General features: G+C 48.0%; 1 protein-coding gene across 2 annotated transcripts in view; it reads right to left on the bottom strand.

The window, feature by feature from the left end:
* Positions 1-18,456, bottom strand: part of TTC28 (tetratricopeptide repeat domain 28) — a 195,257-nt gene that overhangs the window by 33,971 nt on the left and 142,830 nt on the right. For both annotated transcript variants that reach the window (XM_010582040.1, XM_010582041.1), the window contains exons 6-11: positions 14,841-15,348; positions 3,949-5,290; positions 3,038-3,561; positions 1,289-1,398; positions 909-1,038; positions 261-479 (exon numbers count right to left, since the gene is read on the bottom strand). In XM_010582040.1, the coding sequence (XP_010580342.1) occupies positions 261-479; positions 909-1,038; positions 1,289-1,398; positions 3,038-3,561; positions 3,949-5,290; positions 14,841-15,348 (2,833 nt within the window). The remainder of the gene's footprint in view (positions 1-260; positions 480-908; positions 1,039-1,288; positions 1,399-3,037; positions 3,562-3,948; positions 5,291-14,840; positions 15,349-18,456) is intronic.

The following is an 18,456-nucleotide window of genomic DNA, read 5'->3' as shown; positions in this document are numbered from 1 at the left end:
ACAGATTGGAGGTTGAAAAATGGAAATATTAAACATGTGAAACATTTCCATCTCCAGGTGAACATCAAAGCCCTGAATAAGCACTTCTATGTCATTATTGCTGTGGCCACAATTTTCAGTCTATTCAGCTTTAAGGTACTAGATGGCAAGGATTCCCTCGTATGTTCACTCTGGTCCCAGATTCATTCCTAGCTACAAATGGTACAATTCTCCCTGTGTAAGGCTTGTTTACACGCTCTCACCTCCAAAAAGGACCTCACCTGCCCCAGGAGCCAGCAGCCAGCTGTACAGATAACCTGCAGCCAACGAGTAGTAGAGAACAAGTCCCCTTTGGCCATTCACTGTCTCCAGGACCTGGTCAATGGTCACTGGAGAATACGGATCAGAGTCCTGCTGCCCAGTCTGACGTTCCACGAGCAGGTCAGCAAATGCCCTCGTTCGTCCTCTCTCTGCTACTGCCAATGCTTCATCATGGTGACCTGAAAAGACAAAGCCATCTCTCAGACCTGACACCAACATGGTTTGCAGCGCAACGTGCAGAACAGGGACAGCTGCTATCCCAACATAAACTAAAACCTGGGAAAGCAGGGTCACAGCATTTATTTCTGGGAAGAGTAGTCTCTGCTCTGGAATACAGTCCCACAGATCATCTTGGCTGCACGCAGTAACACCATGTATGGGAAAATGAGCCACAGAAAGACAAATGAATGGAGGAAGCAAGAAAGAAGATCCAAAGGTGCCTGAAACCCAAAGCGGGACATCCTTATTTCTGTCCTGGCAAAGAAATGCTGTGCTGTGTTGGACAGATGAGGAGTGAAGTATGCATCATGAACTGCCTCCCCGCAAATTCAGCTGAACTCTTGGCATGAGCTTGGAGTTCAGACTGAGCACACAATGGCATCTCTTACCGAGACTGACAAGTACTCGCTGCAGAGCCTGATAGGAGGATGTCTGCAGGTCGAAGAGTGACAGCTTGTAATCTGTGCTCAGCTGCACCTCATGTCGGATGGTTTCAAACAGTGCCGAGGCCCGGTACAGCTGGGAGGGAAAAGAGCCGTGGTGACTTCCTTACAGACACAGCACAAAGCACTGGCTGGAAGAGCAGGAGGATCCAGGGCCAACATACAGGGGAGGTCTGCCTTAGACAGCCCCTCAGAATGGCAGCATCTCTGGCAGAGGGGAGGTGACTTTGGATGCAGCAGTAAGGCACATGGGCCTGAGCCGGCTCAGTGCTTTACACACCCTCCCCAGGATGCACCAGACATTTCCTACCCTGACCACGGTATACCTGGTGCTGGGACTCCTCCAGGTTCCCACTCGCCCAGAGGGAGAGGCCGAGGCCATGGCGGATTTTGGCTTCATCTTCTCTGCGTCCCAGCTGCTCTGCCAGCCTCAGTCCTGAAAAGGAGTCAGAGTGAGAGAGGGCCAAAGGGGAGAAGGGGCTTTGGCAGCCCAGTGGAGCACTTCTGCCTCAGCAGCCTGGCAGGCTGTTGACTCGGGTGGGCCCCGAGCCCCCAGGGCTCCTGCAGCAGGCAGAGACAGCCATGGAGATGCCAAGCGGTGGGACGCCAAGCAGGGCAGCACCAGCGCTGGGCAGCTGCTGCTGACATCAAATTGGCACCAGCGTGAGAGGTGCCTCAGCAAGACAGACACTTCCATGGACCAAGACCTACCTCAGTGAGGTTAAGGTGCAGTCCCCTGAGACACACTCAGTAAGCCCCTATCAGGAAATTAGAGTTTTAAAGCTAAAAGCCACACAGACAAAAAAAAAAAAAAAAATCACACTGAGCTACCAAACACTGCCAGAAAAGACGCCACTTGCCACATTGCTGGCTTGTTTCCCACCAGCTCTTCCCAGCCTTCTGGGAGGCTCTGCATGGTTTATGTGCTGAGCCAGAGCAGAGGGCAGGGTCCTGGTTTGAACGACCTGGAACTCATTTCACTTCCAGCAGCACCTTCTGTGCCCTCCCCCCTTCCGCCATGCTCCAAACCTCTTGCCTCCATGGGCCCTGCTGACAACAGGGACACCTCCTCTTAGGCACCTCAGGTTTCCCACAGACTGGGGAGTGGGGGCCCTGGCCATGACCATGCAGCTCAGCAGCAGCTAGCATTTGCAGGCTTTTCAGGAATTCTGTGTCACACCAGGAGAAGGAGCTGTGTTTTATTTCTCCCCTTCCAACTTAATTAAATTCCCTCAGCATACTAGAATCCTGCCAAGGTCAGTTTCAGGAAAAACAGACTAACTGACATAATTAATCCTTCAGCTTCCAGCTTCATACACTCCAGCTAGGTTGCTCATCTCCTCTGTCAGAGAGCCACCACCTTGAACAGATGCTGCTTGCACGCTAGAATCCCTTGCAGGAGCACAACTCACAAGCCAGCACTGGCCCTGGCACTTAGCAGCGGCAGATGGCTTCTGGACACTGAGGGCTGAACCTCCCTCACCTCCCTGTCAAACACAGTTTGTTTTCATTCACAGCTTAGAGGACACTCACCCACCCGGTCTCACTCCCACTTGAATGCAGAAGTAAAAGCCAGATGGCTATCAGCAAGGCACACATCAGTTTGAGACCTGCTCTCAGGATCAGAGAGATCCTTCATGACCTGTCGTGGTTTTCCCAGAGCCAGTTCCTGGTACGCAATGCTATTTATAGAGAAGGTTTACACCTTCTAGGCTCAGGCACAAACAAGCTTTATAAAGAGTCTGCCAGGTGCAGTCTGGATTCAAGCTCAGAGCTAGCTGAGATGCCCCCAGGAAGGCACACCTTGTGCTTTGCAATGCTTTGTCTACAGGATGCCAGGAAGGCTCTGAATGACATGGCATGCTCACCGTAACAGCCTGCTTGGACAGCTACTCAGACAGATGCTCAACGGTAGCTAGGGATGTCTGCGAGAGCTTTTGCATCGAAGGCCACTGTCAAACACATCCTCTTAGTGTCACGCTCACAGTGCCTCACTTCTCTCCATGTCTTCAGGCTTCCCTCCTATCTCCCCACACCTACCACTATATGCTGTGTTGCATAATTCAGCCTCTTACCTTCCTGCAGGTACATCACAGCCTGAGAGTAGTTCTGCAAGGCATGATGAGTCCTGCCCAGACTGCTGTAAGACACAGTTTTAGCTACAAGGTCGTTCATTTGTGCTGCAATGCTGAGGTGCTGCTCCTGATAAACTACTGCCCTCTCATAGGTGCCCAAGGACTCGTAGGTCAGGCCCAGGTTCCCGTAGGCTCGGCCTTGGCAAGTGGGGTTGTTGGTCTCCTCTGCAATCTGCAGATCTAGCTGGTGATACTGCAGGGCTGTGTCGTACTCTCCCATCTGCTGGTAGACCCCACCAAGGCCGCAGGCAGCATCGCTCTCCAGAGCTCGGTCCTTCATCTCTCGAGCAATGTTCAGCTGGCGCTCCAGGCAAGAAATGGCTTGTTCATAGTTCCCCAGCTGACTGTGCAGGCTCCCCAGCTCCCCGTAGGCCTGGGCTTTGTTAAATGCCTCCCCCAGCTCATGTGCCACCACAAGCCTCTTCTCAAAGCACACCAGAGCCTGCTGCAAACTTCCCATAGCCCTAGAAGGGAAGAAAACAGCAGCATTTATTTTGCCAATGTTTTCTTGAAAGAAGATGTTTTGATATTTCCTCTAGAGGCCAGCTCAAACCTTTCAGGCAGAGACAAACGCTCCCCCCAGGAGACATCCCCAGCCCCTTTGAATCAACCTTCTTCTTGAATCAACCCTATAAACTTCTCTTCCTCTCAGGGCAGAGCAACATCAGCTTCCTTATTTGAGCCAGTAGCACAGTCCTCAGCACCCAGAGGACTCTGTTATTCGCTTCTGTGCCACATCCCCGTGCATGTGTACAACGGCCACACGAACACACCCCATCAGTAACACAATGCCTCCATTTGTACTTGTACTTTACTATCTGTCATTAGAATACACATGCAGTGCTCCTTACCTGTGCCCATTGCCCAAGCCCCGGTAGGCCTTTGCCTGATCTTGCATACGGTTCAAGCTTTGAGCCACAGACAGGTACTGTTCATAATACTTTATAGCTTCCTCAAAATCTCCCAGAGCCTCATAACAATCTCCCAGATTCCCATATGCTCGGCCCCGATCTAGCACAGATTCATTTCCACTGAGCTGCTGCAGCATGGCCAGCTGCTGTTCAAAGTAGCCAATAGCTTCCTCCATGACATTCATGTTCATCTTGGTAATGCCCATGTTACCATAGACTTGGGCTTCTATGCTGGGGTCCTTCAGCTTCTGTCCAAGCTCCAGCTGTTCTTCGTAACACTTGAAGGCCATGGTGTACTTCCCAAGCGACATGTACACTGCAGCAAGGTGACCATGTGCTCTGCATTCACCTGGCATATCTCCCAGCTCCTGGTACACCTCCAGCTCCTGTGTGTGGTAACCTAGAGCCTTGTCACACTTCTGTATCATTCTGTATGCAGAGCCCAAGGCTGCATAGGCACTGGCTTCCAGCCTCCTGTCTTTAACATGATGGGCTAAGCTCAATTGCTGCTCATAAAATTTTATTGCACCATTTACGTCTTTTTTACAGACAAAAATATCCCCCAAGTTTCCCAGAGCTCGGAATTTGGCCTGGGAATTGTTCAGAGACTGGGCCAGGGACAACAGGTACTTTTGACACTCCTCTGCTTTGCTGAAGTCCATCAAGGCTTTGAAGGCCAGGCCCAGGTTGCAATAGGCTTTGGCTTGGCTCAGCTTGTCATGAAGATCTTTTGCTAAGGCAAGATCCTGCTCATAGTACTTAACAGCTTCCTCGTAGTTCCCAAGGCAGTAATGGGCATAGCCAAGGTTATGGCAAACTTTCCCTTCTCCTTCCATGTCCTGCAGCTCTGGGGACAAGCGCAGGTACTGCTCATAGTAAGGGGCTGCCTGCACGTACTCTCCTCGTGAGCAGTGGAAGTTGCCCAAATTGCTGAGGGCCCGTGCTTCACTCTGGATGTCTCGCAGCTCCCGGGCAATGCTGAGATGATTTTGGTAGTGCTGCAGAGCACGGTCATGAGCACCCAGCGCTTGATAGGCAACTGCTAAGTTCCCGTGTGTAGATGCCTGAGAGGCACGGTCATTTACTTCCATAGAAATCTGCAGCTCCTGCCGATGGTACTTGACAGCCTGATCATACATGCCAAGAGCGTTATAAGCGTTGCCCATGTTGCCATAGGCCCGGCCCTGGGCGGCGTAATCACTTAGCTCCTGAGCTATGGACAGATGTGTCTTATGCAGCCGCAGTGCAGTGTCATAGTCGCCTTTCATCTGGTGAATGATTCCTGAAAAATAATGGAAACGGGCTCAACAAAAACATTCCTCTGTGCTAACCCTTCTGCAACACCTTTGCCATGCCAGGACTTCTTGCAGCCGAGCCCTTGAGCAGCTCATAGCCTGGCCCTTTCCCAAGGGTCTCTACAACAGGCAACCCCATCCCTTCCCCACAGCACCCTGATGCATCCCTGGCTGTCCCTTCTCAAATGAACTGCTTCCTTGCTCCTAACAGGGAAAGCCCGGGGAAGGTTTTGTATTATACATAAAGCACACATTCACCACAACAACTGGACAGTTTGGCCTTACAAAATGCGCATTTTCTTTTTTCATCAGCAATACCTGGTGAATCCAGAGCTCATACTCAACACACTGACCGAGAAAGCATTTGCATTTGCTTTTCCAACTTCAGTCAAATCACCTTGTACTTGTTATGAGACATGGGAACAGGAGCTCTGAAACTGCTAATGTTACAACTTATGCTTTAATTAAACTCTGTGCTAATAATACATGTGGCTCTTTTGCAAACACTTGTGAACAGGCCTGGAGATCCACGAGCCACTGAAGGAGGCCCTGCAAACACAGATCCTCCAGATTCATCACGGTTACTTGATACCTGGAGACAACTTCAGGTCTTTCCCTGCCCCTAAAAGAAAACAGCTTCCAGTTTCCATCTCCATATCACAACCAACGTGTTGAGGGGGAAGAGATGTGGAGGGTCAGGAGGCAGCTGCCCTCCCCAGCCACTGGGAAGCGAAGCACACTGTGATGAGCCCCCACACTCCTCCTCTTGGTTTGTACTTTTAAAGAAGACAGAGGCTTTACAAGTGAGCCTGGAACATGAGGGCTGAAATTTGCTTTCCCGAGGCAATTTGGACCTCACAGATTCATTTTTTAAACTCATGTAGGATTGAAAACCCAAGTTCCATTACATCAGCATGAAGGATTCCGGCCGGATTACCCGTATTTCTATCAAAACAAGTCATTCAAAAATACTGCTCACTTTCCTACTAACATGAGGCTTCAGAAGGCAATTTAGAAAACATGGGCAGAACAAAACAGGATCAAAACAGCAAACGCTTGGCTGCCGATGACAGTTTGTTTCTCTCCCGCTGCACTGCAATCATGATCAAAGCTAGTGCTCAGGGCAGGAGGGACTGGCTCCCTGGTACCTTAGTCCAGCTCCTGGCCAAATCCTTCCTCAGCTCCAATGAGCCTGTGGCTCAAATTGATCAGCATGAGCTATTGCATCTCTAGCTGATGCATGCTGATGTTTCCCTCTGGTATGACAAGGGAAGGTTGTGGCAGCAAGGATGGGATGAACTGAGCTGAGCGACCTCACGTGAATATATTTTGGCCCTCCATCTCCTATCTGGAGACGTGGCCAGTGCTGGAGCTCAGAGGACAGCCACACTGCCACACACAGCAGAATGCTCACGGGAAAGACCAGTGATTTCTGCAAAAACCCACAAAGTAATTACAAGGTGAAATTGGATTGGACACAAAGCTATGTAACTTAGAAACTGCAAAAAACAGTCTCTGTGAAAGCATCCCATTGCTTCAGAAACTAAAAAAAGATGGAATTAGCTAAATCCCTCCCCTGGAAACAACAAGAGGTGTCTGAGCTGGAAGGAGGCAGAACCAGCGCTGCCCCAAGGAGCCTGCGCTCCCAGCCCTGTCTCCTGAATGCTGTGTCCCTACCAGCCAGCACCTCAGGGTGCTTTGGCTCTGGCATGGGCAGCCAGGCCCTGCCCAGCGAGACGCAACACAGCAGGCCCCATCTGTGAGAAAGCTAAACACATGGCTCATTGAAAACCAGCCCTGAAAACACAGGGTTTCCAGAATAAGAGGACGACCAAGCTTTTCCTAATCTCTTACTGCTAACTGGACAGACTCCTCAAGGAGACAAGACATGCCCTTGCTCTCCACCAGCAGCCCTCACCACCTCCTCTGAGGAATCAGGTGTAGGAAAGCACTCAGCTTGAAGTGAGCGTAAAAGGGTGAGAGGCCAGAAAACATGTTAAAAGCAAATTTGAGTTCAGCTGACTGCCTAGATAACTTGTTCTTTGATAAGATTCCTCCTAATTAAGAGTCAGAAAGCAGAAAAGAGGAGAAAAAAAATTATTAAAAATTTTTAGCGGTGACTTTGGCACAAAGGAAGTGAGCGCTACTCAAGATGTACCAATGAAACCCAGTTAAGAAGCACTGCTGACACAGAGAAGGATGGGATTATTATGGAGGAAAGACTGGACAACCGTATGTACCACAGCAACAAGAATGGGGTGATGAAAATCAGCAGTAAACTACGTGAAGACATGGACTTCAAGACTACGAGGGCAGGGAGTCATCATCCGGAAGTGAGAAGAGAAGGAGCTATCCAGTGAATTGATGTATTTCCAGTAAAGAAAGATAAATGCGATTCCTGTTAGACACAGGAGAGCTAATCAATTTACAGACCAATGCTGGTGTAATCACAGAGGGGCATCAACCATAGAAATTATTTTCACCACCAGAGTGCCAAGGCTCCAGAACAGCCCTATAGTAGGATAGTGAAGCAAACAAAACAGCACTGTTAAAATGGCACATGGTTAGTTTATGAATCATGGTATTTGTATTACACGGTATGTGCAATAACAGGAGACTGGATTCAATGCCACAGGAGGCATCTTCCATGTCTCTCAGTTTAATCATTGATTCCCCTGGTAACTCGGAGCTTCTACAGCTTTTCTGGGAGGGTATCTGAGGCCAGCAACAACCACTCATGGGCCAACGAATTACACTGGGAACATGGACATCCCTTATTGTTGGAGCACACACTGCCTCAAAAACACATTGTTTGCCCCCATGAGTTGCAGCTTGCACTACCATGGTGCTGCACAGCGCACATACCATTTGCTCTTAGGCCACCTTCCAAAAAATGCTTATACCACCAAATCATGACATGACCCATAATACCCCAGGCAGAAGTGGCTGCTGCAGGACGTGAATGAACTCCTCAGTGAGCCTCTCTATAAAAAAAAAGCACATTCATAGATCATTTCCTAATGCTTCATTAATGCCAAGAGTGTCATGCTGAGAAATAAAACATAGCCTTACTTCTCAAGGAACAGAGTAGGAAAAATGTCACCAGGACACTGCCAGGAGCTATCAGCCACAACTGCCTGAGGTCTGCAGATGCCAACAGCCTGAAATACAGAGTAACAGGACAGGCAGAAGGAAGACTGGCTGTAAAGTCAGACACCTGGAGGAACTCAGAATGGCATGCAGACCTTTCCCACCACATGGCCGGAAACACACACCCACCTAGATCTTACAGAGAGACTACAGCGACATAGTCTGCCAGAGATGCACGGGCACCACAGACTGGCTGCTTACACCTACAGAGCCTTGCTGCCCTAGTGCCTGGAAACAAGAGCAATCACCTAGTTCACTCCCCTGCTGTGTTGCTGCTACTCAGTGGGTTCCCATCATCCTTTCTGTACACGCTGTCTTTCCTGCCCTAATTTCCAAGCATACTGCTCTGCCTCCCTCCCATCAAATGGCAACTGTGTTTTCCCATCCTCAGTCTATCCTCAGCTATACACTTAAAATTACTGTCAAAGCCAGAGACAACCTTGGCCCTGGACTGGCAGACACATGCCTTGCTCTCAGGGGATGATGACTCTACACCTTGCTACTGGTTTCATGTATGTTTTATCTGTGAGCCATGTCAAGTGTGAGCTGTTTCACATTCTTTCCCATGTCCTGCATGATGCAAGCTCCTTAGCTGCAACCTTAGGCAACAAAACAACTGCAAGAAACAGACCAGATGCCTCTTAGGGAAGAGAGATGCTCGTTTGGGGCTGCAAGGGATCCTGCTCTTGGAACATGCAATAAATAATTTATTTAACCTCCATCTCCCCAAATCTAGATTAGTTTCCAAGTTGATACCTTAGATACCAAGATGACACCCAAGCAGGTCTGGCCTGTGGTTTGGTGCTTCTGTTGTCCACATGGCACTGAGATGGGAAAATTTAGGCTGAGAAAAACATCTGCAAAGCTGCTCTCTGCAAGAGGTGTTGGGAGCAGTGTGGAATGCAAGTTCCTGCTTTTAGCACCTAGTACATTAAAAAAATGCATTAAGAGATAACGTCAGGAGCTTGGTGTGAAATCCATCCTTCAGCTTACAATTTCTCTCGTGCCCCCCAAATCCTTCTAAATAGCTCTTGTACTAGTGTATCTATTAGCTGTTACAGTCCTCAGGCCAGACCACTGCTGTGTGCAGAGCACAAGACGCTCGATCAGGCTGATGTTCCTCTGGCCACCCATGGATCATCAGCCTTAAGATGTGAATCCTACTGCTGTCACAAAGTTCCTCTCCTTACTTTTCCACCTCAGGCCTCTTATACTCATTGGATCAACATATCTGTTAGTGCTGGAGATTATTTTGGCGCTCAGCTGACTTGACAGAGAAGGAAAAATCTTTGGTATCCAAGGTCATTTAGGAGGCCCTAGTGAGCAGATAGGATGCCACAGCTCAGCCTCAAAGCTTAAGCACTCTGAAGAAACTCCACTGTGAGGAACAGAAAAGTCAGTGCACAGTGGTCACCATTAAAATGCCATTGACAACTCAGATGCTGTGTCCACAGGAGTGGTGGATGAAAGATGAGGGTGCTAGTGAGAAGTCCTATGCTCACTGTAATTACCTCTCTTCCTCAACATGGAGGAACTCACAATGGAGAGAGTGTCAGGGACACTGACCCAACCCAGACTCTCTCCCACTGCCACTTCATACTATACCTGAGGATAGATAAGAAAAGGAGTACCTGGGGCTGGAGATAATACGAATTCCTGCCCCAGGACACAAACCTCTCCTGTCCTGCATGAAGGAAAAGGAAAGTGGGAGAGGACGATAGCAAGTCAGACACAGAGCATGGCTTTGAAAGGCAAACAGCAGCCAGAGAAGTAAAATTCATACTAGAGATTAGGGCAACAGGTTACTGAAACAGCCAGTGCTGCCACGCTCTGGAGAGGCTATGGATGGGGTTTTACCCTGGATGGAGTTTCACCCTGGATACTATGTCCACCAAAAAGGCTGCTCTCTGTCACAAGCCCTGCTTGAGCAAATTCCCAGAATTTAATCTAAAAAATTAAGGTTGCTCTTGGGAAAAGAGGAACCTGGTAAGAGACCCCACACAGCACCTCCTGGTATGTTCGATCATTTGCCAGGGGTAATTACAAAGGACGGCCCAGGAAGGAAAGGTTCTGACTCAGACTCCAAAATCATCACCTACCAAATATATTCTCTCTTTGTGCATTCCTCAACAGACAAAAATGAGGTTCGTAGATGGATGGGAGATGAAGCCTTCACAGTTCTAAAGGTTTTAGTCAGCCTCTTTACTGCCAAGAAAGGAGAAAAACAGTGAGCAAATGTTTACGAGGAGATATCCAGGACAAAACCAAGCAGCATAACAGAGAACAAAGCTGTGCTCTCCTCGAGCTGTTTGCTCGAGCTGTCACCCATCTGTTGTGGCACTTAAGGAAGAAGGATCCAGAAATACACTGTCACTTCAAAACATCAGCATTCTGACTCATTCTTACAGCTATAATTACTGACTTCAAAATAAAAGATACGTCTTATGGTCAGGCAGCTAGACTACGTTCTGTAATAGTACACGAAGGATGCAGTAGAACAGACCCAAGACAGGAACCCAGCAGACGTGAGGGGAGATGGCCAGAGAAAGCCTTTACTACCTTATACAGTATAAACCACCAAAAATGGCACAAATTACATTAATCCACAAGCTTTCTTTCTTTAATGATGAATACAGTTAGAACTGGGTAGAAACCTGTATGACATCAGAAAAATCATCATAAAAGCTACATTCTGCCTATGCACATCACCGATTTTTCCAGTTCAGGCAACAAATTGTAAGAGGAGAGATAATGTGTCAGATGAACTTTGGAACAGTCTTTGTAGCTCCTGTGCTGGAGCCCAGCAAGCAATTACGACAGAAGTCAAAGGGACCTCCAGTCTCCCACTAGCATTAGCCAGCGCAGAACAAACCTCTGCGTCGTGATGGGGTCACAGCTACACCATGGCCTCCAGCTTAGACTGAGGTAACATCACTCTTGACTGAACCTGCTCTTTCAGAATGAAATAGGAACATGCTGAAAGTTGAAACAGCAAACCTCGTTCTGAAGCTCACCCATGTCCCAGCCCTCTCCTTGGTGCAGACAGCAGAGCCTAACAGCATCATCCTCTGATGCATGCTCTGCTGCAATGCAGCTGGCTGGATAAGCGCACCTGTGAGAGGTCGGAGATGAGGGAAAAAGGTCTTGGGCAAGTTAGCTAGTCCTTCAGCAACTGGGGAAGAGACAGCCAAACATAACATTTTTTGATCCTAACTGCAAAAACGCTTCAAAAGAAAATACCTGGCACCTTTGGACAACACGACAAGCACGTGAAGATAGGCAGGCATAGAAGTTCTCTTCTAACTGCAAAGAGATGCTAAGCACCAAGGCAGAGACTTGAAACTGTGTTTTATTAATAATCTGAAGTGTCCTCTCTCCATGGCAATGGGAACCCTTAAGAGCTGCAGAGGCTGGGAAGCCAGCTCTCTACATGGAGCCTTGGCATTTGGAAACACCATCTGCTTTGCAAAGGTTGACAATCTGAGACTTCTGGTTAAACTCCACATCTCTCTGTTGTGAAGGGCTTGGTAACTTGTGACTTGCCCTCAGTCCATTATCTTCTGCTTACTGAGTCACAGAGCGCATTATATCTCCCTGTAGAGCACTACAGCAGCTGGGCTATGTTATATTCCGTGTCTGTCTTGCTCAGCATTAGATAGCATGCTTAAGAGAGCTTTCCATCTAAATCAGTGAAATGCAAACAGAAAATGTCTGTTGCTTCAGCAAAGAGGCCAACTCTTAACATTCTGGCTTGGAAACACACATTTAGATACATTTTTTTGCCTGTCAGCATGGTTATTTTGATGAGGTTTTGTTCTGCATGTGGATTAGATGAAAGAGACAATTAAGACTTGACTTTTTAATTGGTACTGGATGCATTTTAAACAGCAGTAAGAGACTTTCTCAACAAGAACTGCATGTTCTCTTTCTCCAGTATAACTTAACTCTGACAGAGAAGACATAAAAATATAGCCAAATAACAGCTGAAACGTGAGATCCTGCACTCAGAAGCTAGGAAAACTATTCTAATACAAAGTGTAGAGTGGCTGAGTCAGCATACCAACCAAAAGTTATATTTAGGCTTAAATCCAACACAAGAAAAACATTCTCTGCTGCACCAAAGCTCTTTCCTTGGTTGTTTTTTTGTTTGGTTGGTTGGGTATTTTTACAAAAATTTCTGGAATTACATGCTGAAAACAGATTAATAATGGTATTTACACAAATTTTCTAGTCCCAACTTGACTAATTTTGAGCCAGCAAAATGGTGAGAGACTTTAAACTGCAAGTGAGTACTGTGAAGGTTCAGAAACAAGAGCAAGTTGCTTTCTTTTGCAGCAGCGTTTGCTTCATTCTGGGATGAGGCAAAGCAACTACAGCGACTATCAGCACTTGCAGCATATTGCTGCGCCCATCTTGTCTCACCATTTCTGTACCAGTTTGTTGGGTTTTTTTTGTGATGCTGAGTAAGACAGAGACAGACTACATTAAACATACAGGCAATTAGAAGAAATCCTACAGAACTTGAATTAAGCTCTTTCTTCTAGCAAAAGAGCTGTGGTCTGCCCAATGGCAAAGGGCTCATGAAAACAGGAGACAATACGGAAAACCCACGATGGCTCATCACCACACTGATGTAGGGAAGAAAAACAATACCAACTGACAGCTTCCATTTCCCCACTTTCCTGGATTTGCTCAGAAAGAACTGGGGCAATTCTCCAGAAAGCAGCAAGTGCTTTGGAGAGGAGGCAAACGAAAGTAGTTCTGATCTCTGGATGTTTGCCAGTGCTGCTCAGAGCACACCCACCCCCATTTTATAGGTGCTCACGGCTGAACACAGCCGTGCCATCTCCCAGTAACACAATCAGAACAGCCTGCACACCCCATGTTCGGCTTCCACTGGAAACAAAATGCATTAAGTTAAGCTTCACAGCAAGAGGAACTTTCCCTCAGTCCCAACCATGAGCTGGGAAACCAGTGTGATCCCCAAGCATAGCCAAGGACGATGTCTCCATCTCCCCCACCAAGGACCCAGAGCTTACACCTTGCCCTGCTCCCTGCCTGGACAACCCAAGGTCCCGTTCCTCCACATGGGCCCCTCTATCCCTGCCACAGACTGGTGGATCCCTCACGTCTCTGCATCTCCCCAAGACCAGTCCCATGCTGGCAGCAGAGATGGCCAATGTAGTTTATGCTTTGCTAGATGCATCTGCTTTTGTTCTCTGCAAAAGCCCTTACATAGGTTAGAGGAAGCCAGATGCAAAGCTTCATCCCCCCAGCCCTCTTGCCTGTTGGGTGCTCTGCCATACGAACAGAAATGTTATCAATGCTCACTGGTCTCTAATGCTAAGCATGCCACAAGCGCTTTTGCCTCACAAACCTATTTTTGCCTCACACATCTGCCCTAATTTGTGTAAAGTAGGAGATTCGCAACAATAATTAGAAAGCTAGGACTGTTTTGTTTTCTCCAGCTCACCTTATCTTCTTTATTCAGCCTCTGAAGACTTAGCTATTAAGAGAAATTAAGTAATTCATCAAGCCCTTTTCAATTACCTGCTGTTGATAACATCAGAGTACAATTAGCATCTACAAATGAACCAAGTGCCAACTGCCAAGCAGAAACAGAAGCTAATTTACAGCGTGGGGCAGCCTGCAAGAGCTGAGATTCAGGGGCTGCCAGCAAACACATATTTTGTTATACCAGCAACAGCCCTGTTCTGCCACTCCCAGCCAGCTGAGAACACATCCTTAATGACAGCTGGAACATCAGCAGCACAAATACCACATCCCATGGCAGAGATGGAAATCCATGTTTGTTCGCTTCCACATCTATCACCGTGAAGAAGCAGCAGGAATGGACGTCACTCTGACGTAATGCAGTCCTTCCCAGCCTGCCAGCAGGATGCCAATGACTCTCCTTAGAAGAACACAAGACTCCTACATTCTATTATTTTAATGGGTACATTCTGAAAACAAACTTAGGATTTGACCCATGTGTCTCCCAACTTACAAGGCAGCAATACATTGACATTTCCAGCTGACAAGCTCCCAAAGAAATGGCCAGGTAATAAACCAGGTCACTTCCTGCCCTAGTGCAAGACTTACACTTACTTCTGACACCTAAATAGCTCTTCAAATGCACTTTACCTTTTCATTTCCCTTTTGCCATAAGCTTGTGCTTTCTGGTGTCTTTCTGAGCAGGTTAATAATTGAACATGGGATACATTACATCAGCACACAATCTGCCAAGTGCCTGTTTAATTTATGAAGACAGCCTGGTGAAACTGGGGTAACTAAGACAATAGCACACAGAAAACCTCCTGCATCCTGGCAGCAGCTCTGACAGTCACGGCACTCCCTGACAAATTCTGCTCCATGTCAGGGCCTTACCTAGATTGGAGGAGGCTCTGCCTTCAGCAGCTCGGTCCTGCAGGCTCTCAGCGATGTGCAACTGTTCTTCATGGTACTGCTTAGCCCTCTCCAGGTCCTGCATACATCTAGCTGCATGGCCCAAGCCAGCATAAGCTCGCATCTCAATGGCCTTCTCAGCCAGCTCCTGGGCCAACTCCAACACATAGTTGTGGTAGGACATAGCTTTGTCGAAATTTCTCCGGTAGTGGTAAGCACTGCCTAGGTTGCTGTAGGCTCGAGCTTCCTCCCGCTTGTTCCCCAGCTCCTTGGCGATCTTAAGATGTTGTTCATGGCACTGCACTGCATTTTCAAAATCCCCCATTGCAATGTACACTGCTCCCATGTTGCCCAGCTCCCGCGCCTCAGAGAGCTCATCTTTGGACTGCTTTGCAAGGAGGACACACTGCTTGTGGCTAGCCAGTGCATTTGGGTAGTCCCCAATGGCTGTGTACACATGGCCCAGACTGCTCAGTGCTGAGGACGCTGCCTGCAGGGATAAGAGAGAAAAAATAAGTACAAGTATGCATGGCAACAAGTCAGATGGCCCCAGTCCTAGAAATCAAAGCCACAAAAGGCCACTCTGGAGAAAAAATGTGACTACCAGCTAGAAAACCTACTCTCTGCAGTTCTTCTACACCCCTCAGGGCAGTTCAGGTGGAGGCAGCAGGAACGAGGTTGACTCAGGAAAACAAGGCTAGGATTATCTCTTTCTCTGAAGCATACAGTGTGCATGTGTACCTGGTAGAGGGGAAGTATGGCACTGCAAAGATGCAGAGACCACCGAGGAAACACAGAAAGTGATCGCTGCAGAAAACTGCCCTACAGGACCAGCCTGAGCTGCCTCCCAGAGCAGCACTTCTGTAGGCAGCCACACCTCATGTCACCTCTCATAACTACTTTAACATCTACACCAAGTCCTGCTAACACAGCCAATGATCCTGTCCATGGCAGCTCTTAAGAAAGCAGACAAATAATGATATTCACCTGCAGAGAACATTGCAAACAAATGCTTGCTCTGTTCCACCCTCCACCCAGTAAGCTCACATCAAAGCAACAGACTCCTGAGACTCTGCAGGCTGATGCCAAAGCACCGTCAGAGATCAGCAGCAGAATGCGTAACTTGACATAACCATGCTGCAGGTTGAGCCACCATGAGGACTCTGCAGTCTCTTCTTTCCAGGCTAAACAGTCATTGAATAGCTGCTGCTGGAAAACTTACACTGGCAGCCAGAACTCAGCTGGGAGAAGGGAAGTGCTTCTGCTGCTTATCTTGCAATACCAGTAGGCCAGAGTGCAGTCACCAGCATCTTCACGTACTTCTGCTTGGCCAATCACACCATGCTCCCAAGAGCACAGTTCTTACTGTGCAGCATCAGGGTCCTTCTAGCACAAGATCACTTGTTATTGAGCCCCGAACCACCTTGGGACTGCAGCAAAGACAACAGTATTTCAGCAGCTGGAGCCTCTGTCCCCTGGGGACATCTTAAATAAATATAGCTATTTGAAAACCTGAGTTCTTACCACTGAGAAACAGCTGTATTTAACAAGACAAATTATTTGAGAATCAAGATTCTTTTGACCACTGCATCTACCAGGATGCAGGCCTTCCTTCCACTGGCAGAGCCAGAGCATACACAGCCAGACAGCAGGGCAAGGAGCCAAGAGCAGGGGTTTGTGCCTTCTGCCTAATGCACATCTGCTGCCTCAGCGTGGCTGTTCACTCCAAAGCCCTGACCCCGAGTCCTCCGTGGTCCCTGCATGTGCATTTCCTTTGCTACCCAGCTGCTGCTGTGACCCAGTTTCACGACAGCCATCTTTTCCAAACCTCCAGAAAGGAGCAGTCAGGGTGAGCGACTGCAGAGAGACTGGTTTCACCCCTCCCTAGCACCCTAGCTCAGGAAAGATCCAGCCCACCCTTCCATCTGAGATGGTGACACAGCATCTCAGGACACTTGTCCTTGCTGTTTGAAATGGCATAGCCCTGTGCTACCAACAAAGAGGCAGCCTCACCCTTTTCCTATCCTTGGCTATGCACTCCCACAGGCTAGTGTTCTTGTTCATGCAGTGAATTCTGAGCTCCCTGATCACCTGTTCAAATTTCCTATCTCCTAACAGGCATGATCTTTACACTGAGTGGTGTGATGGGGGGGAAGAGCAGCTCGCCACACCACCAGGCTGCAAGTAGGTGGGGCCCCTTCAGCTGTTCCAGTGTCAGGAAGAAAGGTATGCTCCCTCTGTTCTTGCTTTGCTCAACTGCTGGAGCCACATGTGTGGCATACTTTTATTTTATTTTGCTACTCCCCTCTTGCTATGACTTGGATGGCCCTCCAATGCAGCTGATATTGGTGCTTTTTGTTTAAGAAGCAAGCACACTTTAGCGTTCTGGGTGCAGTATCCCTAGGCGCAACACCAAGATCTCTTCCATGAAATGGCATTCCACATGGTAACCGCAAGCCATGCAACTGACAGCACCTCACAGGTCATGCCAACCAGCTTGGACATCACAGAGCTGGAGAAAGGCTTCAGTGCAACACCACTGATAAAAACACCAGACTAACCCCCAGAGAATGCAAGGCGAGCTGTAAAAACTGAGTTTCTTGCTCTGCACGCATGAGACGTGACTCAGACCACAACTCCGCAGCAAGGTTCAGACAGCAAGCAGACCTCTGGGGTTAAATTCACCCAAGACTTTGCAGATTAAAGCCCACCTCTTTTAACTGTTCTAAGCAGCTGCTTCTTCCACACTACAAGCGCACAGAAATGTACACTGACATCAAGGTTGGAAGAAAAACACTTGCTTAAATTAAGCAGCTGGAGTAGCTAAGGGATAGTGGTGGCTTCCCATCAGTGCCCAGAGTGGCCATGATGAACCTCTCCAACCCACCCAGCATCAGACCAGGAAGTCCTGCCACCTTTTCCCTGTGAAGTCGTACATCTGCCCCCACAAGGTACACAACTTAGGGAGCTTTCCCTCACCCTGGACACTCGCCTCACCTTGAAGAACTGGTATATTCCTGCTTGGCTCCCACCTGCAGACTGGCTATGCCCCACAGATGAAGGATTTTAATTCCCTTCTCCAAGGCAAATGATTAACCTCTTCCTGACCATGCTATCTAGAGATCAGATATAAAAACAAAGCGAATCAGAATAAGAGAGCTGGCTCAGCACCTCTCAGCTGGAACCACATTTTGCTATTGAAATTACATCCCTGAAGAAATGAGCCTTTCATGACTTTCAAAAACAGTGGCAGCAGAAACCTTCCTAAAGATTATTTTTACTAAAATTGTATCACGATAGGAAGAATAATGCTAAGTCAGGAAGATCTATGGGCCAGGGCAAGAGGCAGAGAGTAAGAGGCAGCAGCATTAACAGAGTAGTATTTCCACACTGAGGAACTGTAAATATGCTGTGCCGAGTCAAATTAATAGGGAAACTATCTTTTCTGATACAAGAACCTGAGGTGCAGATTAGCTATTAAATACAATTTATAGGTCATAAGATAGAGAAGTTATAAGGAAGCTCTCCCTTAGCCAGCTCTGTAAATAGCCAAGCTGCATTTGCTCTCCCTGAGGCATCCTTTCAGACAGCTTAATTA

The sequence above is a fragment of the Haliaeetus leucocephalus genome, unplaced genomic scaffold (genome assembly GCF_000737465.1).
Source record: "Haliaeetus leucocephalus isolate CR32 unplaced genomic scaffold, Haliaeetus_leucocephalus-4.0 Scaffold840, whole genome shotgun sequence".
Classification (NCBI taxonomy): domain Eukaryota; kingdom Metazoa; phylum Chordata; class Aves; order Accipitriformes; family Accipitridae; genus Haliaeetus; species Haliaeetus leucocephalus.
Note: the sequence above shows the minus strand (reverse complement) of the source record. Positions and strands in the feature narration are given on the sequence as shown.